Source organism: Brachyistius frenatus, unplaced genomic scaffold (assembly GCF_029030835.1).
Source record: "Brachyistius frenatus isolate BFR_SWC_R1_liver_20210118 unplaced genomic scaffold, ASM2903083v1 Contig_288, whole genome shotgun sequence".
NCBI classification, from domain to species: Eukaryota; Metazoa; Chordata; class Actinopteri; family Embiotocidae; genus Brachyistius; species Brachyistius frenatus.
The window spans coordinates 306,944-331,764 of record NW_027210887.1 but is presented as its reverse complement, the minus strand read 5'-3'; the positions used below and the strand labels follow the sequence as shown (position 1 = coordinate 331,764).

The following is a 24,821-nucleotide window of genomic DNA, read 5'->3' as shown; positions in this document are numbered from 1 at the left end:
TGCAGGAATATCAATGCTGCTGCAAGAACCATTTTTTTATGCTTGCTTCAAATACCAGTGATTTTGCCCAGAGTTCAACACAAGCCTGTGGGACAAAATTATTCTTAACAACAAATGATGTGAGATAAGACTTGTCTGTGAAAATAGATTGAGTATAGAAGGTATTCCAGGCTTTTGAGACCTGTGTAGGTGCCCAGACACACACCTGAATTTTTAGTGTCCTTTCATTCTGCAGCTGCTTTTCAAAGGACAGTTTGAGAGAGTTGATCTGCTTCTCCTCCTCCCTGGCTTTCTGGAGCTCTGTAAAAATAGCAGTGATAAATATTAATCAGGGATAATATACATTTTTATGTGGCATAAATTTCATAGCAGTAATGCACATGGCCAGCAAAAAAACAATATTCTGCTGTACTGCAGGCACCTTACTCACATGAGGACATCAATCATTACATTTCATGACATTTTTACAGCTTTCTCTCCATAAACCATGTGGACATGTAAGACAGCTTATAAACACATTTTCCTGGACTCAGGAAAAATGTCATTTTGGTGGAAATCTGTTCTCTCTGGTGCTCATTAAGTCAAAATGACACTCACGTTGCTGCATGTCTTTCAGCTGGTTGTTGAGCTCTTCTTTCTCACTGGCCAGATTGGCTACGTCCACCGTCAGAGTGCGATTGGACTCCTCCAGCTGTGATGGGTGAGAGAATGGAGGCGAGCTGGTGTCATTAATACATACAGTGCTGGCAAGAAGAGGTCATTTTTATGTTCATTTCGGAACAGAAGTGACGGTGTGCTTTACAGGAGGAAGAAGTCGAATAATATGTCAATGGGTCTAAAAGTTTGTATAATTTATGACCCTTTTACTACAAATGTTTTCATCAAACTGTCTAGTTACAGGAGAATTTTATATCTGAACCACCTGCAAAGACAAGCAACTCATTGATAATCAACTCATTAAAAGCAACGTGTGTAGATTATGACCACCAGGAGTGCTAAAGAGTCACCTTTTTGTGTGGAGGTTCCCAACTTGTTTCTATCTTTTTATAGTCTTGCTACCAGGTTTAGGTGATTCCATTGAGGTGAATCTGACTGAGAACCCAAGGACACTATGCCCGCCCACCTACAGCTGAAACCTGACTGCACCAAAGGCCTGTCAATCAAACCAGGCATGCCCCAAACATACATGTCATACCTAATTATTTATGGAACTAATTTCAGAAGCACCACCAGGACACTGATCAGAAGGAGGGAATAAATGACATCATGACTTGTGAATTTTTTTTTTACTTGAAGTTGTCTATGGATGAATGTCTATGGAGCCAGGTGTTTTGTGGATCCAACCCCTAGTGGCCCTCAGTGGTATTGAACTTTAAGGCACTTCTGCAATGGCTTTCATTTTATTTAGACACGGAGACACAAGCTAGTGATGGTTACAACTCATGAGGAAGGCCAAAAACTGAACAGATTTGTTAGAGCTAAATGACACACATAATACCTTTTGGTGAGTAATACTCATTGTAAACAGAAATTGTTTACAAAAGTCAAGAGGATACTTTTAGCTAGCAGAACAGAAAAGCAGAAATGAAAAGGAAAGCTGTTTTAGATGAAGTCTGCACATCTGCTGAAGTAATATCAATTCAAATTCACACCTGAATTTGAAAACAAAACAAAGAAATCTCAAACTTAATCTTAAAATAAACTTTCTGGATCGAATCAACTGACATCTGATCTGATCTCACCGAGCTGATGGTGGCCTCCTTGTCGCTGAGCTCCTGTTTGTGTCTCGCCATCATGTCTTTGATCTCCAGCTCCTTCATGATCTTCTCCTTCTCCAGGTCGGAGTACTGCTCCTCCGCAATGGAGCGAGCCAGCTGCTCAGAGTCCGCTTTGGTCAAACTGATTTCCAGCTGGGCTGTCATCGAATCCCTGTGGAGGGAGACAGAGCATGAATTGTTATTACCTTGTGGCACAGCTAGAGCTGGATAAATATTTGAGCTACAAAAAAAATCCCTGCTGTTAATATGCCAGTCAGAAATCGACTACCTGCAGTGTAACCGTCCATTATTATCGCAGTGCCCTTTTTGTCATTGCAGACCTTTACAGCATTTTCGACGTGACACTATGTGAACTGGTTTAACTACATGTAATCTGTGGCTTCTGTGCATCTGGGAAAGCCACTAATCTGGTTCAACTTTATTCAAATCCTGCAATTTGGCTGAGATGAATTCACAGAGGGCAAATAACGCTAATCTAGGAAGTCTGTTACATTCTTTAAATTACAGAGAATATGAAGTTTATAGTGTTTAAGTGCCACTGTCATTTAAATGTAAAAATACAGTGGGTACGGAAAGTATTCAGACCCCTTTAAATTTTTCACTCTTTGTTTCATTGCAGCCATTTGCTAAAATCAAAAAAGTTCATTTTATTTCTCATTAATGTACACTCAGCATGTTGACAGAAAAAAACAGAAATGTAGAAATTTGTGCAAATTTATTAAAAAACAAAAACTGAAATATCACATGGTCATAAGTATTCAGACCCTTTGCTGTGACACTCATATTTAACTCACATGCTGTCCATTTCTTCTGATCCTCCGTGAGATGGTTCTACTCCTTCATTGGAGTCCAGCTGTGTTTAATTAAACTGATTGGCCTTGATTAGGAAAGGCACACACCTGTCTATATAAGACCTTACAGCTCACAGTGCATGTCAGAGCAAATGAGAATCATGAGGTCGAAGGAACTGTCCAAGGAGCTCAGAGACAGAGTTGTGGCAAGGCACAGATCTGGCCAAGGTTACCAAATAATGTCTGCAGCACTCAAGGTTCCTAAGAGCACAGTGGCCTCCATAATCCTTAAATGGAAGAAGTTTGGGACGACCAGAACTCTTCCTAGACCTGGCCGTCCAGCCAAACTGAGCAATCGTGGAAGAAGAGCCTTGGTGAGAGAGGTAAAGAAGAACCCAAAGATCACTGTGGCTGAGCTCCAGAGATGCAGTAGGGAGATGGGAGAAAGTTCCACCAAGTCAACTATCACTGCAGCCCTCCACCAGTCGGGGCTTTATGGCAGAGTGGCCCGACAGAAGCCTCTCCTCAGTGCAAGACATATGAAAGCCCGCATAGAGTTTGCCAAAAAAAACACATGGAGGACTCCCAGACTATGAGAAATAAGATTCTCTGGTCTGATGAGACCAAGATTGAACTTGTTGGCGTTAATTCTAAGCGGTATGTGCGGAGAAAACCAGGCACTGCTCATCACCTGCCCACTACAATCCCAACAGTGAAACATGGTGGTGGCAGCATCATGCTATGGGGGTGTTTTTCAGCTGCAGGGACAGGACGACTGGTTGCAATTGAAGGAAAGATGAATGCGGCCAAGTACAGAGATATCCTGGAAGAAAACCTCTTCCAGAGTGCTCTGGACCTCAGACTGGGCCGAAGGTTCACCTTCCAACAAGACAATGACCCGAAGCACACAGCTAAAATAACAAAGGAGTGGCTTCGGAACAACTCTGTGACCATTCTTGACTGGCCCAGCCAGAGCCCTGACCTAAACCCAATGGAGCATCTCTGGAGAGACCTGAAAATGGCTGTCCACCAACGTTCACCATCCAACCTGACGGAACTGGAGAGGATCTGCAAGGAAGAATGGCAGAGGATCCCCAAATCCAGGTGTGAAAAGCTTGTTGCATCATTCCCAAGAAGACTCATGGCTGTACGAGCTCAAAAGGGTGCTTCTACTCAATACTGAGCAAAGGGTCTGAATACTTATGACCATGTGATATTTCAGGTTTTCTTTTTTAATAAATTTGCACAAATTTCTACATTTCTGTTTTTTTCTGTCAAGATGGGGTGCTGAGTGTACATTAATGAGAAATAAAATGAACCTTTTTGATTTTAGCAAATGGCTGCAATGAAACAAAGAGTGAAAAATTTAAAGGGGTCTGAATACTTTCCGTACCCACTGTATACTGTACCCGAGTTTGCATCTTGTCGTGTAGCATGTTTTATTATTTATAATTTTTTGTCTTGACATGTCCATGTCCCTTTTTGTTCTTCTTGTTAATATCTGGACGAGTGTGTTATGTGTATGTTGCAAGTTCATTGCTATACTGTTTCTTGCTAAAGCGTTTCTCAACCAGATAAGGAGTCCACTGGAGGTCCAAGCACAGACAGCAGTGACAGTTACCTTTCCTCCTGGTATTCTGCCAGTCGCTGCTGCGCCTCTTTGTACAGCTTGTTCCTCTCATCACATTCATCCTTCAGCTCGCGGATCTGCGTCTTGTAAAGGGTCTTAGATGAAGACAACATGTACGTTCAGTTAGTTTCATATCACACGTTAAAAGACGATTGCACCTAGACAATACATACACTTAGGGAGTCAATTTTGAGAAATGTACTCTCTCCACGTTCAAGCCACATATTGTAGATATATGATATTTATAGCTAGGCTGACCATATATGTTAGCTGTGCTGACTTTCAAATGTTTGGCTGTCACTGCTGTTCGCAGGCAGGAGGCACAAAAAAAGCAAAGAAAGAGTTACTGTGAAATACTGCTCTGCCTCCAGTTGGTCCTTCAGTTCCTTCAACTGGCCGTCAGCCTCCTGCTTTTCCCTGAAACACCACCAAAAATCTGTCAATCACTGCTGCAGGCCAGCTGAACACCAGAGCCAAAGCAGCGTCCTCAAATCACATAAAAACCGAGATGTGCCAGCAACGTTACAACAGTCACAAATGCAGCTTCTCTGTGTGTGTGTGTGTGTGTGTGTGTGTGTGTGTGTGTCTGTCTGTCTGTCTGTCTGTCTGTCTGTCTGTCTGACCTGCGTAGCTCCTGGTTCTGTTTCTCCAGAATCTGCTTCATGTCCAGCAGGTGGTTGAGCTCCTGTTTGAGCTGTTTTTCTGAGGAGCGCAGCACAGACACCTGCTGGTTCTGGATCTTCAGATCACTCTGGCTCAAACTGCGCTTGTGCATCTCCTGCTCCAGACGAAGCCTCAGGTGCACCACCTGTAGACACAAACATAATGTGGTTCCTCAAAATGGTAGTTAGCTACACATATAGGGAGCTGCAATTTACTGTTTATTATTTTAAGAATTTGAAAAGCTTTATAGTCCATAAATTGCCAGAAAATAAGACATCGCGAGTTTTTTTTTTTACCATTTTGTCTGTTTTGTTTCAGCTCCACAAAATGAAAGTATGCACTCTGTGAATTATATAGAGGCTCTAGGATATGTCTTTACAACCGTTATGGTTACATGATGCTGTTGGACACCGTGATTGGGTCGTACCTCTTCAGAAAGTTTCTCCTTCTGAGCCTGCAGCTCGTCCATCTTGTGCTGCGCCTGCTTGTAGTCGCAGTCCAGCATGGAGTGGTCCTTCTCCAGCTGCAGCAGCTTCCCCTCCACCTGCAGCTTCAAGCTGCGCTCCTCCTGCAGGGTGCACTCCATCTCTGGAGCAAAGGAAATGGCAAAGAAAACCATCAGGAGGGGAATCGACACCGCGCTCAATAGTGCAGTATCGACAAAACCATTCTTGCCTTTCAATGAACTTGCTCGGAGCAGCAGATAAATGGTTGAGTGTGAGAGGGACAATCAGCAAAGTGTCTGAAGGCCAGTTTATTATAGTTTTATGTCGCAGCCCTGTAGTTATTTGCAAATGCTGTCTGTTATATGTCTTCTCCATAAATCAAGCCTCCACTTTCATTCACGCCTTCTCCAGCTTTCCTAAAAAGTTGCAGACACTTTTGGACTTTCGAGATTGGTATTTCTTTTGGTTCTTTGTGTTATTTAATGCAATGTTTGTGTTAAGTTATGTGAGTAAAATATAGTTTAAAGCACTGCTTTCATATCTACGTTATTCATCTACAGTATATTATAGTACTGAGTATTCTTGGATCAACTTTCATTTTATTGTTCTCCCGCTTGCTCACCTTTTAAGGCCTCAGATTTAGCCTCCTCAATGGACTGGTAGATATTGTTTTTATCGGCAAGCTTGGCTTTGGTGGCCTTGTGTTCGGCTTCCTCCTGCTCCAGATTCTGCTGGAGCGACTTCAGCTTGAACGTCAAGTCGATCTCTTGATTGTTCTTTTCCTACAGAGTGGAAATGAAGGTTTTTAGGATGAATATTTCTCAGTTAATGCTGGAAATTAGAAGGTAGAAATGACAACCAACCTTCTCGAGGTCATTGAGCTTCTCCTGTAGGTCCTTCTTCTCAGTCTGGACCTTGGAGAGAGATGATTTCACCTCTTTCAGCTCTTCTTCTAGGCCAGATATACGTCCTAAGGTGGGGGAATAGGAATGGGGGGGGAAGGACATAATAACAAATTTATTATAGAAAGAATTTAGGACAACTTGTACGATTTTTCAGGATTGCTGCCAGAATTAGGTTGTATATGATGTGACAGTCTTCAGACAAACGTGCAGTAAATTAAATAAATGCACCGGAGCTGTTCTGTTTCAGACATTACATAATGACCCAGCCCATGTTCGGCCTTAAATATTCAAAAAAAACGCTGCACTTCATGATTTATTTCCTTTTCCCTAACTCCGCCTACAAGGGGGAAAATCATGAAGCATCACAGTAAATAGGTAACACTTGTGTTTGAATACATCCTCCTCTGACCTCAGCGACGGGCCTCTTTGCATGGACTGAGCATGTTGAAGTTTCCAAACAGCAACTCACAAGAGGTTCTGGCTCAGGTCTTGTTTTGGCTTTTATTGCCGCTTTGCTTCTCTCTCAGCCTTTTGAGCAGATGTTTCCACCTATGATCAAACATTTCCCAAAGCCGGGTCCAAAAAAACGATTCACATCTAAATACCCTGTTTGGTCTCCAGCTCCAACTCCTGTAATCACTTTTTCCTGTTGCTGAGGAGATGTTTACTGCAGTAGCTTTCAACAAGTCGATGAAGATCAATCTGATTACCTGTAGTTGTGGCATTGAATTACCGTCTTCGACTGGTAAATTTTAAATTTTCCAACCCTTTACTATTTTAATAGACACATTAAAGTTAGTCAAACAGATAGTTATTGAAATCAAATTTAACAGCCACACCTTAACAACAGCTTTCCTCAGCTTGTTGCTAGTTTTTGACATCTTTGTTTTGGCTACGTATATGAATTAAAGTGACAGTCCTGTGAGAGTTTACCTACATTTTGCTAACATTAGCCACTAACAACTACTGATTGCACCGCATCAAGTAGTGTGTTGGGAAACTAAACCTTTAATTTGCCTTGCTTTAAATCTACTTGAGACTATTTACTGGGTGCATTTTAACACCTGCTATGCTCAAAGTGTAATAGAGAGACTCCATTGTCTCACCCTGCAGGTCAGTAATAGTTTCGGTTCCAAGGTTGCGGTCTCTTCTCTCCTCCTCCAGCTCGGCCTGCAGTCCCCTCAGCTGCTTCTCCAGCTCCATCTTGCTGTTTTCCAGTTGGCTGCACTTTTCCTGCATCTCCCTGAGGTTGACCTCGAGGCTCTGGGCTTGTTTCTGCGCCTCCGCTTGACTCTTCTTCAGCCGCGCTACTGCCTCCTGCTCAGCCTGAAGCACAATGTTGGCCTCCTCGAGCTACAGATACAAATATTTTGTGATGTGAAAAAAAGATCAAAACAGCGGTCACAGTTGCTTGCTGGGATAAGGCTTACTGAATTTACATGTCTGATTTGCACAAGTACAATTACTCATGAAACAGTGAAGCATTGTGAAAAATTATGAATTGTAAAGATATGGTGGGTGATGTTAAAAAGCCCTCTACTCACTTGTTTTTGCAGCTGGATGTTTTTCTCATTTGAGATCTGTGAATTCTGGTTCCTCTTCCTCAGATCCTCCAGCTGGTCCCTCAGGTTATTCACTGATTAATAAACACATAGTCATGTAGAGCGTTAATGTAGTATTTGATATAACACATTCAGTGGACCCCGGAAATACCGCAATCCATTCAATTAGAGCTTGTATTTATTCACAGTGGAAAACGAGGCGTCCTGGATGTCCTTGAGTTTCAGTTACATTTGAATACTTTTAACTTTCAAAGGGAAATGATCAGATTCATAGGTACAATTTTTGTAAATTAGAACAATCAATGACCTGCACTGTATAAATATACGGGTATCCAATTTTATAAAATCATTACAATAAAGGAATCGGAAAATGCACATGAAAACATATTCAGGAGTTGTAAGCCAAATATTTTCATAGGATTTCTTCTTGGCTGCTCACATTCATTCTCCAGGCTGCGTTTTCTGTCAGTTTCAATCTCCACCTTGCGCAGACTCTCGGCACTCTGGTGCTGCAGCAGAGCTCGCTCTCTCTCCAGCTGCCTCAGTGAGGCCTCAACTCTCTGCCTGCTATTCATCTAACGAGAGAAGGATTCACACACACTGTAAGTGAAAACAAACTCCGACCTACTGTAGCATATCAGGTATATCGTTTAAATGCATCCATTCATTCTTACCTCCTTATCCAAGTCTTTGACCAGCTTGTCTAAACGATTGGTAGCATTTCTGGGGAGTAAAAACAGTTTAATGAATTAGATTATTAGACAAAGTTTCTCTTTATTTATATGCACATTGTCTACTGCAATTGTTAAAAAATATTCTAAAACACAATATAGACTATGTGCGAGACAAAAACAACTTTGTTCTGTCTGTGCTTTTGTTGAAAGGTTTTTCTTTTAATTTGCCTTCATAAGAGTCTCTAAAAACTTCAGCTTTGGGGGATGTGATGTCACGTCCTGTTTTCTAAACAAACCTGCATACTTCCTGACAAAATGAAAATCTCTTCCGTGCCTGAAAGAATGGGACAATCTTTTAACTGATTGTCAGTTTTACAGACACCAGTTACACCAGTGTCTAAAATTGAAGGGATCAATATAAGCATGTTGCATGTACCACTGTAAAAATATTAAATATAAATTGGATAATTATGTATTCATTTCCTTTTCATGGTAAAGATCCATTTAAATAACACTTTAAAGTAAAAGTTTAGTTGTTAGTTAGATTGTTTGAATGAGATGCTTTATTATGAGTGAAAAGTAGCTTCATGTTTTCAGTTTGTACAGTAACTAGTATCATATATCATGGTGGTGCTCAGTTTGTGTGTTTGTGTGCGTTTCGTCGTACTTGCACTTGTGGTCCAGCTCGTCTTTGGCCTGCATGTCATGGTTGAGCTGCTCCTCCAGCTGTTGAAGCTTTTTTAGCAGCTGCTCAGAAAGACAGACAGATGACCAGAAAATATTGATATTATCTAATCTATTACCATACTTTAGGATCTGTTTTTTTATTTCACCTCTGACCTCACGCAGAAAAACACCCACCTCTTTCTTACTGTCTGAACAATTCTCCTTATCCTCCAAGTTTTCCTCACACTTTTCTGAATCCCCCACAGAGTCACTGTTATTTCCCTTCAGCAGCCTGAGCGAGAGAGAAGGAGAGAGCCATGAATGTTTGGAGCCGAGTTTACCCGAGGTGCTTTTCCAACCCTGACAACATCCCACACGTCCCGCAGGTCCAAATTTAGACAACCAAGTCACATATTTCGACTTCACCAGATCCATAATGCCAATCGGTTTGTCAGAGGAAGCGGGATGTTCATCCAGATACATGTTGCATGATTTTCTCGTTACCATGTAGACAGCGTTTATACTGAATAACCCAAAGCTCACGCATGGAGCACATAACCTGGAACAACACACTGTGAAAAAAAACACAGTCTTATTCTTACATCTGAATCGGTTTACCTTTGGAGAAATCTTTCAACCCACTCAGTCTGTTTCCAACTGTTAACCATGTTGGTGGACTTGTAATGGTGGGCAATCTCTGGGAATCATTAAATAAATCTGCCACATTGCTGCATAATGACCAAAGAATCTGAAAGTCTTTTTGTGAGACCAGTTTTGCCCTTTAGGGAAACAGTTCTTGCATGGTGTTCATAATTTCTTAAAAATAAAAAAGGCTTACAGCTGAAAAGGATGTGTCTTAAAATGATCTGTTAGACTTCTTCAGTGTGAGTTATTATCAGTCAGTATTCATGTTAAATAAGAAAACTGAGCACTTGATTGCCACGTAAGCTGTTCAATCATTTACTGAATGGTTTAAATTGCATTGTTTTGACCTTGATTCTGTTTTTTCAGATTAATGTGGAAGACACAAATAGCTGAACATTCATTTTCATTAATACAAGCCTAAAAAGTTGAATAATAACTTTAGTTAGACAACATTACTGAAAAAATCAATATAGGATCATAAATCCAACACATAAATGTATATTTTTTCAGTTTTCACTGAACAAAACCCTGGTTTAGAAACTAGGATTCATCATAAGTAAAGTGGGCAGCTAAAGGGAATGTCAGTACAAGGCAGTAGTGTGAAAGTGAAACAGGCCTCCAGTGTCTGACCGGTGTAAGACTGGATTAAAGGTATGAAGCTGTCTTTTCTCTCGTGTTTCAGGCACGCTGCTGTCCTGAAGCCTGCTTCCTTAGTGTAGGAATCTCACATATTCACAAGCATTGAATTGGCATTTGTCTACATAAAATCCTTATATCAATATTTAAAGCACATTAACAAAAATAAAAGCTCACCAAGTATGAATATAGATAAAACTCCTGAGCACAACAGCAGAGACAAGTAAAGAAAGTATTAGAAAAAAAGACTTACTGATCCTCCTTGAAGTACGTGAAGCCAATAAATGGTAGCTGGTTGCCCACAAAGGCTTTGGGTGGAGGAAAGGTCTCAGCATCTCCTTTATCCTCCTCTATGTCATCAAAGTTACTAGTGTCTATGTCACTGTTCAGCTCCGGCACAACTGGGGCCACAGCTGGAAGACAGAAACAGAAAGAGAGTCATGGGGCGAAAAGGGGAAAGAGGAGGAGGTGCGAACCAGGAGAGCTCGACGAAAGAGAAAGATGCTGTTTTACATAAAATGAAATAGTCAAAGGTTGAAATCTCACACTGCAGGTATTTAAATTTTAAATACATTTTCAGAAATCTTTCAGCATTGCATATTTGTTTCAGCACTTTGAGGAAACTCTGTGCCAACTTTGGCACTGCTTATGGCAGGAGTAAGCTTTCTGCAGGTTGGCGTGAGCCTGACACCACTCCTTTTCCCGTACAGTACTCGCTTTGTGCCCCACACACAGCGCCTTTCACAAACGAAGCCTAACCACGCCAGGAGAGAACGCTCCTTCTCCTCCCTTCTCATAGCCAGGCGCACTTTAAAAGTCTGCGCAACACGCAGACAAAAATGTGTCATAGGGCCAATCAGATAAAACTAAGCGAGTACTTTAGCTTATAAATAGTCCCTAATTTAGAAAAAAAAAAAAAAAAAAAAAAAAAAAGCAGCCATTGTAAATCGAGTCCTTCAGACCAGGGCAATTCTGGCTCTAAGCAAAGATCTCATTACTGTTAGGTCAAGACACAACCTCCGGCGTGACAAATGTGACTCAAAGATGGTGGAGAAAATACAGGCAAAGATCAAGCAGAGGAATGAAACAAATGATGGGGAAATAAAAAAGAAGAGGCAGAAAAAAAAGCTAGAATGTGGTGAGACAGAGAGACAGGCCGCTCCGTGGAGGCCCTTGTGGCACGACTTCCCAGAATGCTCTCTGATAGCGGGCGACTAATGACAGGCAGCCGTGGCCACAGTGAGAGTCAGAGAGCGGGAGCAACCCTCCAAACTGGGGCGCCCCTCTCATTAGGCCGCTCCACGCAGGCCGCACAGCCTGCCCCGCCTGCCGCTGAGCGGGACGCTGCCTCCCGTCGCATCCATCCATCACCCCTCAACCATCCACGGTGCTCCCCTCAACCATCCACGGTGCTCCCCTCAACCATCCACGGTGCTCCCCTCAACCATCCACGGTGCTCCCCTCAACCATCCACGGTGCTCCCCTCAAACATCCACGGTGCTCCCCTCAACCATCCACGGTGCTCCCCTCAACCATCCACGGTGCTCCCCTCAACCATCCCGAGGCTTATTAAACATTAAGACAACTAGGAGAGGATAAGAGCCCAAAACACACCGGAGTCAGGGGCACAAAGCAGAGAGTAAACAGACACAGAGGGTCGGGAGGTACAAGCAGCTCTGCGGGATGCCAGAACAGGAGCAGGGTCATGTTTTTAATGTGTGTGTGTGTGTGTGTGTGTGTGTGTGTGTGTGTGTGTGTGTGTGTGTGTGTGTGTGTGTGCGCGTGTGCGTGTGTGTGTGTGTGTGTGTGTGCGTGTGTGTGTGTGTGTGTGTGTGTGTGTGTGTGTGTGTGTGTGTGTGTGTGTGTGTGTGTGTGTGTGTGTGTGTATGTGTGTGTGTGTGTGTGTGTGCGTGTGTGTGTATGTGTGTGTGTGCGTATGTGTGTGTATGTGTGTGTGCGTGTCTGTGTGTGTGCGTGTCTGCGTGAGACAGGACATGCATGTGCAAACATGAGGGGAGCTGAGCAGCACAGCGGTGGCACAGCAGTGGTTTCTTGTTCCAGACTGCCAGGCTCTGATCAGGAGTTCTGTCTGTTGTCTTAATCAGAACCAGGTGAAGCAGCACGAGCGAGAGCCAAAGAAAAAGAGTCTGAATTTAATTATACACAGACACAGAGGTCCTGTTCATATTCCTGATTTATCCTTTCCCTGTATTTTCCTTCTTATTTCTTATTTCCTTCCTTCATAGTTGATGATATGGTGCAGAGGGTTTATGTCAGTGATCAAATGGTAAATTTGAAATGTTGCAGTAAACACCTGATAATGTTGTATCTGATATATATATAATAACAACTTCCAATCTGTACAAAAAAAACTTAGAATCTCTTTCTGTAATGTTTTTTATTTTTATTTTATGTGACCCAGAAAAGGTCATGAGTGCAATCTGTATTCTTTCATTCTCGCTTTTTATTTTTGTTTGATTATCTTTTTTCATACAACTGTGTGTAAAATAAACTCTATAACAGCATTTTAAAATCCATATCCCAAGTATATGGCTGTATGATTATTGATTTAGCATTGATTACTGATGTTTTCTTCTCTTTCTCTGCTGAATTAACTTGTAAATGCAAATGAAACCTGAAAGAAAATTGAATATTTTAATCATACCAAATCATTTTAAATGTAACAGCATCACATTCTTGTATGTTATCTGTAATATGTTGTTGTTTTAATAAGTAATCAGCCAAAAATAATATACCATATCATCACAAGGACAAGCTATTGCAATAATCTATTGACTATATAAAACTAGCAGTTGTTATTGCACTTGGGACTCATCTTAATGGATAAACTGAGTCTTGGATTTATATTATTTAGACATGGTTATGCTGTCCGTCCCCCTGCCACAACATATTCCAACTTTGAATCAATCGTCCTTCAGTTTCATCAGTGTGTGTCATTCTATTACGTTTGCTGCAGGAATAAGATGTTTAATCTATTGAAGGATGCAGGGCAACGACATTTTCTTATATTGAACACATTCATTCACACTTTCATATTCTCAATTCTCTCTGAATTAAGCTTGTAGGTTGTAGCCATATGTAGTTGCTTATTCTGCAGGTTTTTCTGCGATATGTGATCTCTTGCTCTGCACAGCATCTTGTAATATAATGTAAGATATGAGTGTGGAGCATATGGAGAGCATGTGTACCATATATGTAGGCTTAATGACTGAGGAGGTGGAAATAAACTTCGAACTCGGGCTGAAGCGAAACAGAGCTGCAGAGGAATGAGCTGGAGATGATAAGAGAAGCAAAATAAGAGCAATGGCAACGAGAAGGAGAGACAACAAGTTGCGTATTACAAGAGATGGAAATCTGCACCTGCATTGTGGGGATTCAAAAATAGAACAGAAGAGAAAAACATGCATGTGCACACACTTACTGTCACGGATGTTGTCAAAGGTCCACTGGTCGTTCTTGAAGAAGGGGTGACATTTGATCTCATCCACTCCGGTGCGGCCCAAACGAACCTTCCTGCACACAGTGACAGGAGCAAGCAGTCAGACTGTGAGCAGAGTCGCCCCAGTGTGAACACAAAACACCCCCCGCTCCTCCTCCCTCCCCCCACCATCACCAACATGTCACACCAGACACACGGAGCCTAGCCGAGTGACCACTCTGCACTAACCACACTGACCGGCATGGAGAGCCGCATGATCACTGGTGGAACCTGGACACGCCTGAGAACCTCCTCTACCCAGCCAGACCCGCCTGAGAACCTCCTCTACCCAGCCAGACCCGCCTGAGAACCTCCTCTACCCAGCCAGACCCGGGATAATACAGTCCCAGTGAGTGAAGACAGCAGGATCAGAGAGCAGAAGGCAACATCAACAACCCGACTGACTCAACACAACTGCTAAACCTTCCCTCCTTCTCTCCTCTCTCGCTCTGTGAACCTCCACACACGCTCTGTTTCTCTCTTTTCGCCTCGTCCCCCTTTTCTCCCTCCTTCACCTCTGGGTACTGGGCTGGAGGGGTGCGGCAGTTTGGGCTTGCCACGTGTGGGACATTCCAGATCCAGCCAAGAGGAAGAGAGGGCAGGGGTGGGGAGGAAGAAAGAGCGAAAAGGAGAGTTTTTGAACCCCTGCATAAAAAAAAAGAAGTGACATGCAACCAAGTCAGGCTTACAAGCTGTGTCTCAGTGCCAAGAAAACTGTCGGGCTGCAGAGGAGAAAGTTACAGCTGAAAAGGGAGCATGGAGAAATGGAAAGTGGCACCAAGAAAAGCTGGAGGAAAGGATTTATAAATACAGAGTGATGAAAAACATATGAAGAAGGAAAGATTAAAAACAAGAGAGGGTGGTAGTGGTTACAGAAATGATTCAGCAAGATAGGGAGAGAGTGACAGAGCATGTGGGTTAAATGGTGAATGCAGTCATTGGTTGGAGTGTCCAAGATTTGTGAGTGAGTGAGTGAGTGAGTGAGTGTGAGTGTGTGAGTGTGTGTGTGTGTGTGTGTGTGTGTGTGTGTGTGTGTGTGTGTGTGTGTGTGTGTGTGTGTGTGTGTGTGTGTGTGTGCGCGTCGCTTGGCAGCTGTACACACATGTGAGAATCTGTCTGTGGTGAGAGAATAGTGAGTGAGAAGGTAAATAAACTGAGTGACGAAAAATGAAAGGCTGCTCTGTATGAAGCAGAAAGGGCCTGTGTTTGAGCCCCGTTGGGGAGGGGCTACTAATGTAAACAGGAAGTGGTTTCTTCCAGGGTGATGGGCCACTAACCAGGAACATGACCGATACACGCATTCATACTTTTTTTAGTTTTAATACGAATATAACAACCAATAGAAAAATGGTACTTAAATGGTAGCTGTGACCTGCAGTATGCTACACTATACGATAAATCCACAACTGATGATAAATTGAACCAACTGAAGTATTATTTGTGTAGGTAAAGCCTGATAAGTTATTCCTCATTGTAATGAACATACTGTAGGTGCAGTGGTTTATATGGAGTTGATCCCACATACTATACATTATCATTATTACTATATCATTAGTACACCAAATGTTCTGCCAGTGAAAATGGTCTTTTCAAATGTACTTTTTGCTTCTGTTTGAAAATAGATTTTTCTAATAACTACAGTGCCCGATTTTAAGAAAAGTGTTTAGAAATGTTTTTGTCGTTACATTTTTTGTATTGAAGTATGTGAAACTCAAAGGGCCCCTAGATGGAGTTGGTGGTTTTAACTCCAGCTGCACTGAACAAAAGTTCTTTAACTACGTAAACTCTGTTGTTATTTTGACAGAAAAGTCTAAATTGAGCTGTTAGGTGAATGCTTTCCATCCTCCTGTGATCCAAACTTTCTCATTTCATTGGTACACAGTCAACAATCAAGAGAATAGTAGAGTAGAAAAGAAAAGGCTGGGTGTGTGTCCAACTGTCTGCACATGCAATGTCATGTAATTTATAGTTCCATGTGCAAACCTGTCGGTGAGAAAAGCACAGATGAGATCTTTGGCATCCTGAGAAATCGCTACATCGTCTGGGAAGACAAGGGAATTCTTGTGGTTCATGATCTTCCCATAAGTTCCAACCAGAGATTCAGCATAGAAAGGAGTTTCCCCTGTGAGAAGAGGAAGAGGGCAAACCTTCAAAACACTGAACCAAGAACAGCAAAAAGGTTGTCTTTAACAATGATTCATTTCAGTGGACTTGTGTTAAGTTTGAACTGCCATAAAGCAACAAAAATGAAACTAATGCATCCATTACTGATGATTAGACCATTGATTCAGTGATTATAGCTTCACTCCAACATCCTACAACACAACAGGCACTAAATTATATTGTTGCTTGATAAAAAAAAAAAAAAAAATGACTGAATGAAAAGTAGGTAACTTACCAACAAACAACTCAAAGATAAATACTCCTACAGACCACCAGTCACACTCCCGGCCATAGTAACCGTCACCACCTTGAGACTGGAGCACCTCGGGGGAGATGTAGTCTGGTGTGCCTACAGCTGTGTCGCAGTGCACCATACCCATCTGCAGACAGACAAATACACAACACAATATGTAAGAAAAGGATAATGGAATAATAGAGAAGTGACAGTAATAGGGTTGGCAGATATTGTATGTAAATCAGAAATTAACAAAGAGACCTTAACTCCACCTTTACACGATCAAACCTCTTATAAATCGCATTGAACAGCAATGAATGTATAAAACGAGTTTAGAAATGCATGATTGTACATTCTTTCATTACAACTTCTTTGCAAACTTTCTTGACTGTCCTTAACATTTTCTCGAAGTAACACATTTTTCAATATTCCATTTTAAGACAGCGGGTAGGAATAGAGATCATTGCACATGAAGTCTATTTAGAGCTTCCTCTTTGTAGTTCTTACTCTACCAGATTGCTTGGCCTGCTTACGAGAGAAGAAATTACATGACACGCTCTGTCTAATAGTAGATTTCCAGAGAGCTCAAATGTGTGAAACCAGCTATTCTGAAATTGTTGTGGTGAAAACAAAAAAGGTCGAAAAACACTTCCTGGCCCAGAGCAGAGGCGGGACTGCTGCCGGACTCTACATTGGTTGTTTAGAACAATAACCTCTGAGGCTTTTTGAAAAACAGCCTGATGTAAGAGTGCGGCGCTGAACTTCACTTCACTATCTGAACACCTGGTGGTGCACTAAGGCCCTGAAAAAACTTGTCAATTCAGTCTCATTTCAGCTGATTCAGGAGGTGTATTCTCTTCCAAATTAAAGGACTAAAATTCAAAGGGATTCAAACAGATCGGAAAACAAGAGACACAACTATAGATTCCACCTACCGAGTCCATCTTCATGCACGTGCCGAAGTCGGCCAGTTTTAGGTGTCCCTGTTGGTCCAACAGCATGTTGTCAGGTTTAACGTCGCGGTGGATGAAGCCCATGGAGTGGATGGTGTTCAGCGCCAGCACCACTTCGGCCGTGTAGAAGCGAGCCCACTTCTCGGGGATGTCGTAGTTCATGGTGAGTGTGACCAGGTCTCCTCCAGGCATGAACTCCATCACCATATAGAGGTGGCGATCGTCTTGGAAAGCACAGCAGAGCTAGGAGACAGTCACCTGAGTCACTATACTGTCATTACAATAAAAGATTTGATGGGAAAAGGTGTGAGTGTGTTTCCTCTGAATGATCTGTGTTGATTTAACAACTGTAAAACTTAATGCCAAAATTATGAGGCCGGATTATAATCTGAGTAGTAGAGCTAGTGTATGAAACAAACATGCAAATTCACAAAATATATGATTTATTCCCTATAATTTGTTAAATTTGTTGTATTTCCAGCTCTTTAAAGCAGCATTGTCCTTTAGTCTTCATACTCGCATTACTAATTATTTTCAAAGTATTTCCTAAATGACTTTGACAGACTTTACAGACATGTTCTCTGTTAACACTTCATGTAACATAACAAGACATATTTCACTATTTATTGGTTCTGTCCATACTGAACATAGCTCAGTTTATTCCCATTATTTCATAATTGTTCAAATTAAATCTGTTAAATCAATGTTATTGTTCTGGTGGAGCCCTTACTGGTGTAGTACCAATAACATTTAATGCAATCTAATCTAAAGGATTAATAATGATCCCCATATTTAAAAAAATGTCATGTTCATACAAATAGAAATAACAGTTTGTCATTGCCATTGCTAATTCCCATGTTCAATCCTGAATGTTTAGAAAAGGAAACAAGTAAACGTTCACACCTGGACGACCCAGGGGCTGTGGGAAAAGGCCATGATGTGTCTCTCCTCCCAGAAGAAGGCCGAGTCTGAGCGCTTGATCATCTCAAACTTGTTGAGCTGCTTCATGGCGTAAACTTTCTGAGAGGCCTTGTGCCGGACCTGCATCAGAGGAGGGGGGGGGGGGGGGGGCAAAAAGAGGAGATGCTGGAATGTAAACAGTGACATCTCTGCAAAGACAATAAGAACCAGATTGTAAGAATCTCACAATGACCGAGATAACGTGAGAGACGCGGATGCTGAGATGGGAAGCCATAGTTGTGGTACACACCCATAGAAAGACATGCTTACACAAGAATCCAAGCACAAACACACCGAGTCCCCCCCACACACCCCCACACCAGACTTCACACTCATCTCCCACACATTGAGCCTGTTCAGACTTGCAACAACCACAAGATCTGATGCCTCAGATACCAGATTCAACCAGCTCAAGAGGCAGACATCTGGAAAAACTGGGAGTTAGGGTTAGGAATCACTGCCTGCTTTAAATTTAGAGGCAATTAAGTTGGTCATGATGTAAAAACAAAAGTTGCAGTTGTGTCTGACATGCCAACAACAAGTTGTACATGCGATATGTGCATTTTTGTAGATTGCTGCTCCCTCTAGTGGCTTAAATATGTCTGATGCTTTGCTGCAAACTGCTGAATTCAGGAACAGGAGAAGAACTTCCACCTTTAAGTAGCTAAATCCCACTGCTGCATGATGGTAATTTAAAAAAATGAAAAGTGTAACGGAACAATCGCACACCGATTTATTATCCCTCCACAGAGAAACATCTCACCAGCTGCACTTCTCCGTAGGCTCCTCTCCCGATCAGCTTCACTCTTTCAAAGTCTTCGAGCTTCACCTGGAGCTCTCGCAGCTGACTCACCGCCTTTTCATCTGCGGGACGGACATACACGTTACCATAGCAACACAAAGGTCAAGCCACAGCCACTAGGGTTCAAATGCTCCTTGGGGAGGTCAGTAACATTTGTGTGGGTCAAGAAACTCATCAAACGGCCACAGTGGCAAGTTTGTCTAGAGTCAAATGAAATGTACTGTCCCCATGGTAGATTTGAAGAAGGCAGAATAGAGGTACCCTCGGTAGTTTTTTATAAGGTACATACAAATTTGATCCCAAGGTCTGAAAAGTCGTGCTTGTAATCACAAAGACATAAAAACATCTTAAACAGTCGGTGTGCAAATACAGTATATATGTATATAGGTATTACAAGCTCAGCAAAAGCATTTGATCTGCTCCACATACACAAAAACAATACACACACTGGAGCTCTTACATCTGCTCAGAAATGCCTCGATGTTTTTGTTTTTCCGCAGGGCAGGATAGTTTAAATCATGAGCCAATGCGTTCATGGAATCCTGAAAGACACAAAAAGAAAAGAATTAGTCTGTCTTTGGGGAGAAGGAAAAAAAAGAAAACAAGCAAAATACTGATACCTGTTCCTAAAAATACAGAACTTCCAGGTTTAACTTTAGTGTATTAAAAAGCCGTATTTAAAAGCAATTCTGCCTCATAAATATCATCAAACGCCAGAAATACTCTTTGGGTCTGGCTGGATTTTTCATTGACAAATTGAGAAACATGAAAATACACTCATGCTTTAAAGCTGACTTCTTTTATATTCATGATTTTATGATTCATGATCATTAATCTGTCAATACAAATCTCACCAGCTGGGCAACCCTGACCTTCTGTTGGCTGATAGAAGCGAAGAAAACAAAATGAATGAAAGAAGCAACAAAGGAAGCAAAAAGTGGCACTTTTGTAAACTGAGTTCTCCAAAACCCGACATAAGTGGGAGAGAAATTTAGGCTGCTAATGTGGAACAAAGCAAAACAAACACAAAAGGACAATGGAGGCGGGATAATACAGACATAACAAGTCATGTAACAACAAAAAGGAGTCACGTGATGTTGTTACGGCTGCCTGCCCAAATACACAGACCATCCACCCGGCCCACCGACACCCACCCGAGTCAAACACGCACAAATCCCCCCTATGGCTCAACACAGAGGGGCAGTGGCAGCATCAGACTAAAAGCCGAAGCATCAGTAGTGTCATCAGACCTTAAATCAGCGGTGTTGGGTTTCATGTCGAACCAAAATGTCTCAGTGATCCAAACGCATGACGCTGGTAGGGTAAATTGGCAGGTGGGTGGGTGGGTGGGGGTTTATTAGGGGTGTTAGGGTGTAGTATGACCCTCTGTTTCTCAAAAACAGGGGTCAAGTGGAGTCATCCAGTGTGTGTGTGTGTGTGTGTGTGTGTGTGTGTGTGTGTGTGTGTGTGTGTGTGTGTGTGTGTGTGTGTGTGTGTGTGTGTGTGTGTGTGTGTGTGTGTGTGTTTGTGTATAGGGGAATTGAGACCTGACAGTATCTCCTGGTGTGTTTGTTCGGGGACATGTGAGAGGATGGACGGGGGCATGTGGAACAATTCTGCACCTTTAAATAGCAGCGGTGAGGAGAGATGTCCCCCCCCCCCCCACCCACCCACACACCCCCCCCCCCCCCACCCCCACCGCCGACGGGTGGAAATAGACCTAAAGGCTCAGAAGCTATTGTGGGACAAACAGCTTATGGCTCCGGAGCGCTCGAGGATCTGTGATCATTTTACACTGTGTGTGTGTGTGTGTGTGTGTGTGTGTGTGTGTGTGTGTGTGTGTGTGTGTGTGTGTGTGTGTGTGTGTGTGTGTGTGTGTGTGTGTGTGTGTGTGTGTGTGTGTGTGTGTGTGTGTGTGTGTGTGTGTCTTGTAACAGCCGTGTTTAGTGCAGTAGAGAGGGAACTCTGTTTCCAAGAGTGGGTGATGGTGAACTTTGTAATATTTGAATCATATGTAAATGCAATCTAATTTGAGCAGATTGAAATGAAGCATCAGGAGTGGATCTGCAGACTGTGGGGATGTGTGACTAAAACCATAAATTTGTTCAGACTGCTGCAGCCTTGTTTCTAGATTTCTAAAATATCTTTTCGATCCGTCCATGTACAGTACATTAAAGGTGCTGGAAATATAAAGCTGTGCGTTGCTTGAGTTACTTACATGCGGTACATTTCCTGGTTTGTTACCGACGTGTGTCGTGTGTGCACGGCGCTGTCCTTTAGAGCTAAAACGTTTCATCAATTCTAACCCATCAAAGTTTAGGGTTAAAGTTAGGGGTCCTCAAATTTAGTAAGTAACATCTACAAAACTGTGAGGCTAAAATGAACAGCATTGGGTTTTATGGGTAAGAGACACTTTGGAGAATTTAGAAATACAATAACTAATACAATATAATCTGTTTGTGTTTATCACCAGGCCAGAATTAGATTTTAAAAATGTAAGCAAAGGGGACATTTTTTACTTCCACTGGACTAAAATTATGAACTATAAATAGTCTCATAATAGTCAGTCGACACTGATGTTATTGAACCCGTTCTATAAATTCTCAACTGCAGCTGCAACAAAAATGAAGTATGACAAGGCTGCAACCATTTAAACACAACACGTGGCAACCTCTGAACAATGGTAACGGTAGATATTATATATTAGATGCAGCTTGGTGCTGCTCAGAGACCTCCAGGGTGGAAGTGACAAAACTTATAAATATGCAGTAACTTCATATCTAAGAAAAACAATGCATTTTGTCATATAAATATCCCATTTATTTACGGTATATGCCTGAATCTTTTCTGGGTTGCATTTTGCTGAATAGATTTGTTCAGTTATGATTTAAAAAAGAAAAAAAGAAAATGGAAACCTAAAACATCACGCCTTCATAATAAATAAGGTGTTCAACTTCTGTGACTTTCAGGTGAAAAAGGTTGATTCCATATTTTAAAGCCATCCAGGGCTTCTATAAAGATCTACTGATTGTTTCAAAACTCCTCATACTTCATGGATTTGTATAATACAACTTCTCCGTTCAGTGTATTGATATATTTTACAGCAAAATGTGGACTAGTGCTCACATCCTGTCCACCAATCTATTCAGTAGTCTCTGTACGCATGGGCCACACTGAAGCAGCTAAATGAAAGAGCATCTTCAATTTGATCATTTCCACGTCTGCCTTCTGTCATTCAGGGGTTCAAATCAACATGAACTGGATCACACTGATAATAACAGTGGCCTTTAGTCTTTGTCCTTTATTTTTCTATCATAATTATTCAGACCCAATTATCTATGGTCTATTAAGATAGTTTGTGATTTATCCTATAAGCGCCCTCATTATGGTACGTCAGTCTGTGTTATCTTGTGATGTGAAGGGTTTAAGATTTACGTCTCTTGGCTCCTGACTGAGACGAAGACAATTAGATCCAACTTGTTTGATTTTGCTGGAATCTGGACAAATCTAAACACAGTCCGGTACTTCAGACTTATTTGTGTGTCCTCGCTTCCTCAGACACCACCTCCCACCCACTCCACTGTAAGCTGATACTGTGAAGGACCACATTCAGCAATCAGGGCTTGTTCCAGGTGCTCGGCTGCGCCAGCGGACAGCAACACGGCCTGCCTTGCATTGTTCCTCGGATTCCTGTTTGAAGTTACTTTCCCGTAGAGCGTCTGATCGGTACATGTTTTCAATTCTTTACAAGGGAGTTGTCACATACCTCCGATTGTATGCCGACAAACTCTAAGAATCTTTATCCGTTTGAAATAAACAGTATGTGTCTCCTGAATTTATTCTCTTATATACTCTCATATACATGGCTATTAGGAAAATATTGACCGTCACATTCAGTGCATTTGTCCTGGGTTGTCTCTAAATATGTGTAATAATGTTTTATGGTTCTGTTGTAAGGACTTTACTATGTCAAGTGGCTTGAAATAACTTTTGTTGTGATTTAGCACCATATAAATACAAATGATATTGAATTGAAATTGGTATGCTGATTGGGGAATAATCATACATCTACATGGTCTTCTATAGTACTTTCACAATTATGTAATTATGTCATAAATCGACCAATGAAACATCATATTTTTATTTGAAACACTATTTTCAGTATTTTTTAAAACATAACAGATAATTCTGCATCTGCTTAGTAATATTAGTACTTATTTTCTAATTGCATTTCTCTCAATAGGTTCATTAATTTTTATCAGTGAGAATATTTCTGTGTTTGTTCAAGTGCCAGCAGTGATTAGTAAGTGTTTTCTGAAACCAATGTATGGATGTATGGCTGGAATTAATAGTAATAATTAGTTTGATTTAGTCATTTACTTAATGACTCCTTATTTTTGAGTATAGGATGTCAGAAATTTGGGGAATTTCTCATGAGACCAGAGCTTCATTTATCTGGTCAGTATAGCATTATATTTTAGAAGCTGGACTGAACACTTTTTTTTCTTCAGATAATCATTACAGCACAACACACTTAAAAAAAAAGCTCAAATTAAACATGAATTTAGTGACAGAGGAGCATCACCCTTCACGGTAATCACTTTCAACTTAGCAAACACGTCTCTTTAGCAAGTGTTCAGTCTTTAACACTCGGTAGAATCACACGAGTTAAAGTGATTAAAATTAGAGCTACCACTACATTAATCAGTAAGTAATGAAAAATATCAACACTATATTTTCCAAAAGACACAATTTCCGATTCGGGATGATGATTTAAAAAAAATAAATAAATAAATAAAATTCTCTTTTGTGCCTATACAACAAAAATAATTGTGGACAAACAGGAAATAGTGAGTGAGGTCATGGCAGGTTATCGCTATCTCAATTCCAGGAAGTGACTTCAGCTTCCTGTGTGGTAGCTCCCTGCATTAAGCAGCAGGATGGCCATTGTTACATCCACTGCAGAGCTGCTTAACAAACAGCCACAGCTGACTGTCAAGATAAACTCAAAGACGATGACTGCTGAGATGATACGGGCTCACATGGATTCGGATCACTTTGTTGTCTGTAACGGTGTGACACAAAGTGGGGTTGCTCATAGAGCACTGGCTTTACACTGGACTTCACTCGTGAGTCATCAGCAGTGAGAATAGACATTGGCCCCTCCAGCAGGAAATACTGCAGACAGACCGGTGTGGACACCATGGATAACCTCAAATCTCCTTTAACTGTCTGAAGTATTCATCCGGTTGACTTATTGACCTCAATAATGATCTCCAAGTGTGACTGTCCTGGTTGTCTTTGCTCATATTATCACCATAACAAGCGGACAGTTCTGTTAATATCAAACTTGTATGAAGCAACTAAATAACTTGTACAGTCAATTTACTTTTCTGAACATTTTCCCATCATTTCCTGAGCGAACCATGACTGTCTGATTCGTAATGCAGTCTATACATTTTCCCAAAGCCATCTCTGGATGAAGAAATCACTTTTACCATAAGCATGGCGTTGAAAGAAAACATCTCAGCTTCACCCCGTGCCCTGGTACAAGACCCCGTCAAGGCAGTTGACAAAGCTACCCCATTTGTTGTGAGACGTTGGCGAAGAGGAGCTCAGAGGTGTGGCAGGAGATGGCCGAATACATTGTGAGTGCAGGTCAGAGGGAGGACATGTCATTTAGAGACCGCTCCAAGAGATTCAACAGGCAATCACAAACAGACACTGATGGAGTGGAGAAAGAGGAATGATTATTAGCTCCTGAGAGTAGATTTTAGGGAGAGCATTGATTGGTTCATTTGAATGACGTTCAG

At 41.7% G+C, this 24,821-nt stretch overlaps 1 protein-coding gene across 4 annotated transcripts in view; it reads right to left on the bottom strand.

Annotated features, from left to right (window-relative positions):
* LOC138635070 (rho-associated protein kinase 2-like) overlaps window positions 1-24,821 on the bottom strand; it is a 32,946-nt gene that overhangs the window by 7,512 nt on the left and 613 nt on the right. For all 4 annotated transcript variants that reach the window (XR_011312053.1, XM_069722379.1, XM_069722380.1 and 1 more), the window contains exons 2-24: window positions 19,469-19,550; window positions 18,970-19,070; window positions 18,150-18,287; window positions 17,229-17,489; window positions 16,294-16,438; window positions 15,879-16,017; window positions 13,839-13,930; window positions 10,650-10,809; window positions 9,311-9,407; window positions 9,117-9,196; window positions 8,450-8,498; window positions 8,215-8,350; window positions 7,758-7,849; window positions 7,320-7,566; window positions 6,172-6,278; window positions 5,931-6,090; window positions 5,290-5,450; window positions 4,823-5,007; window positions 4,547-4,616; window positions 4,191-4,294; window positions 1,743-1,929; window positions 598-691; window positions 206-300 (exon numbers count right to left, since the gene is read on the bottom strand). Coding sequence is in view for 3 of the 4 variants with exons in the window: in XM_069722379.1 (XP_069578480.1) it covers window positions 206-300; window positions 598-691; window positions 1,743-1,929; window positions 4,191-4,294; window positions 4,547-4,616; window positions 4,823-5,007; window positions 5,290-5,450; window positions 5,931-6,090; window positions 6,172-6,278; window positions 7,320-7,566; window positions 7,758-7,849; window positions 8,215-8,350; window positions 8,450-8,498; window positions 9,117-9,196; window positions 9,311-9,407; window positions 10,650-10,809; window positions 13,839-13,930; window positions 15,879-16,017; window positions 16,294-16,438; window positions 17,229-17,489; window positions 18,150-18,287; window positions 18,970-19,070; window positions 19,469-19,550 (2,982 nt within the window). In the remaining variant the exon portion in view is untranslated. The remainder of the gene's footprint in view (window positions 1-205; window positions 301-597; window positions 692-1,742; window positions 1,930-4,190; window positions 4,295-4,546; window positions 4,617-4,822; window positions 5,008-5,289; window positions 5,451-5,930; window positions 6,091-6,171; window positions 6,279-7,319; window positions 7,567-7,757; window positions 7,850-8,214; window positions 8,351-8,449; window positions 8,499-9,116; window positions 9,197-9,310; window positions 9,408-10,649; window positions 10,810-13,838; window positions 13,931-15,878; window positions 16,018-16,293; window positions 16,439-17,228; window positions 17,490-18,149; window positions 18,288-18,969; window positions 19,071-19,468; window positions 19,551-24,821) is intronic.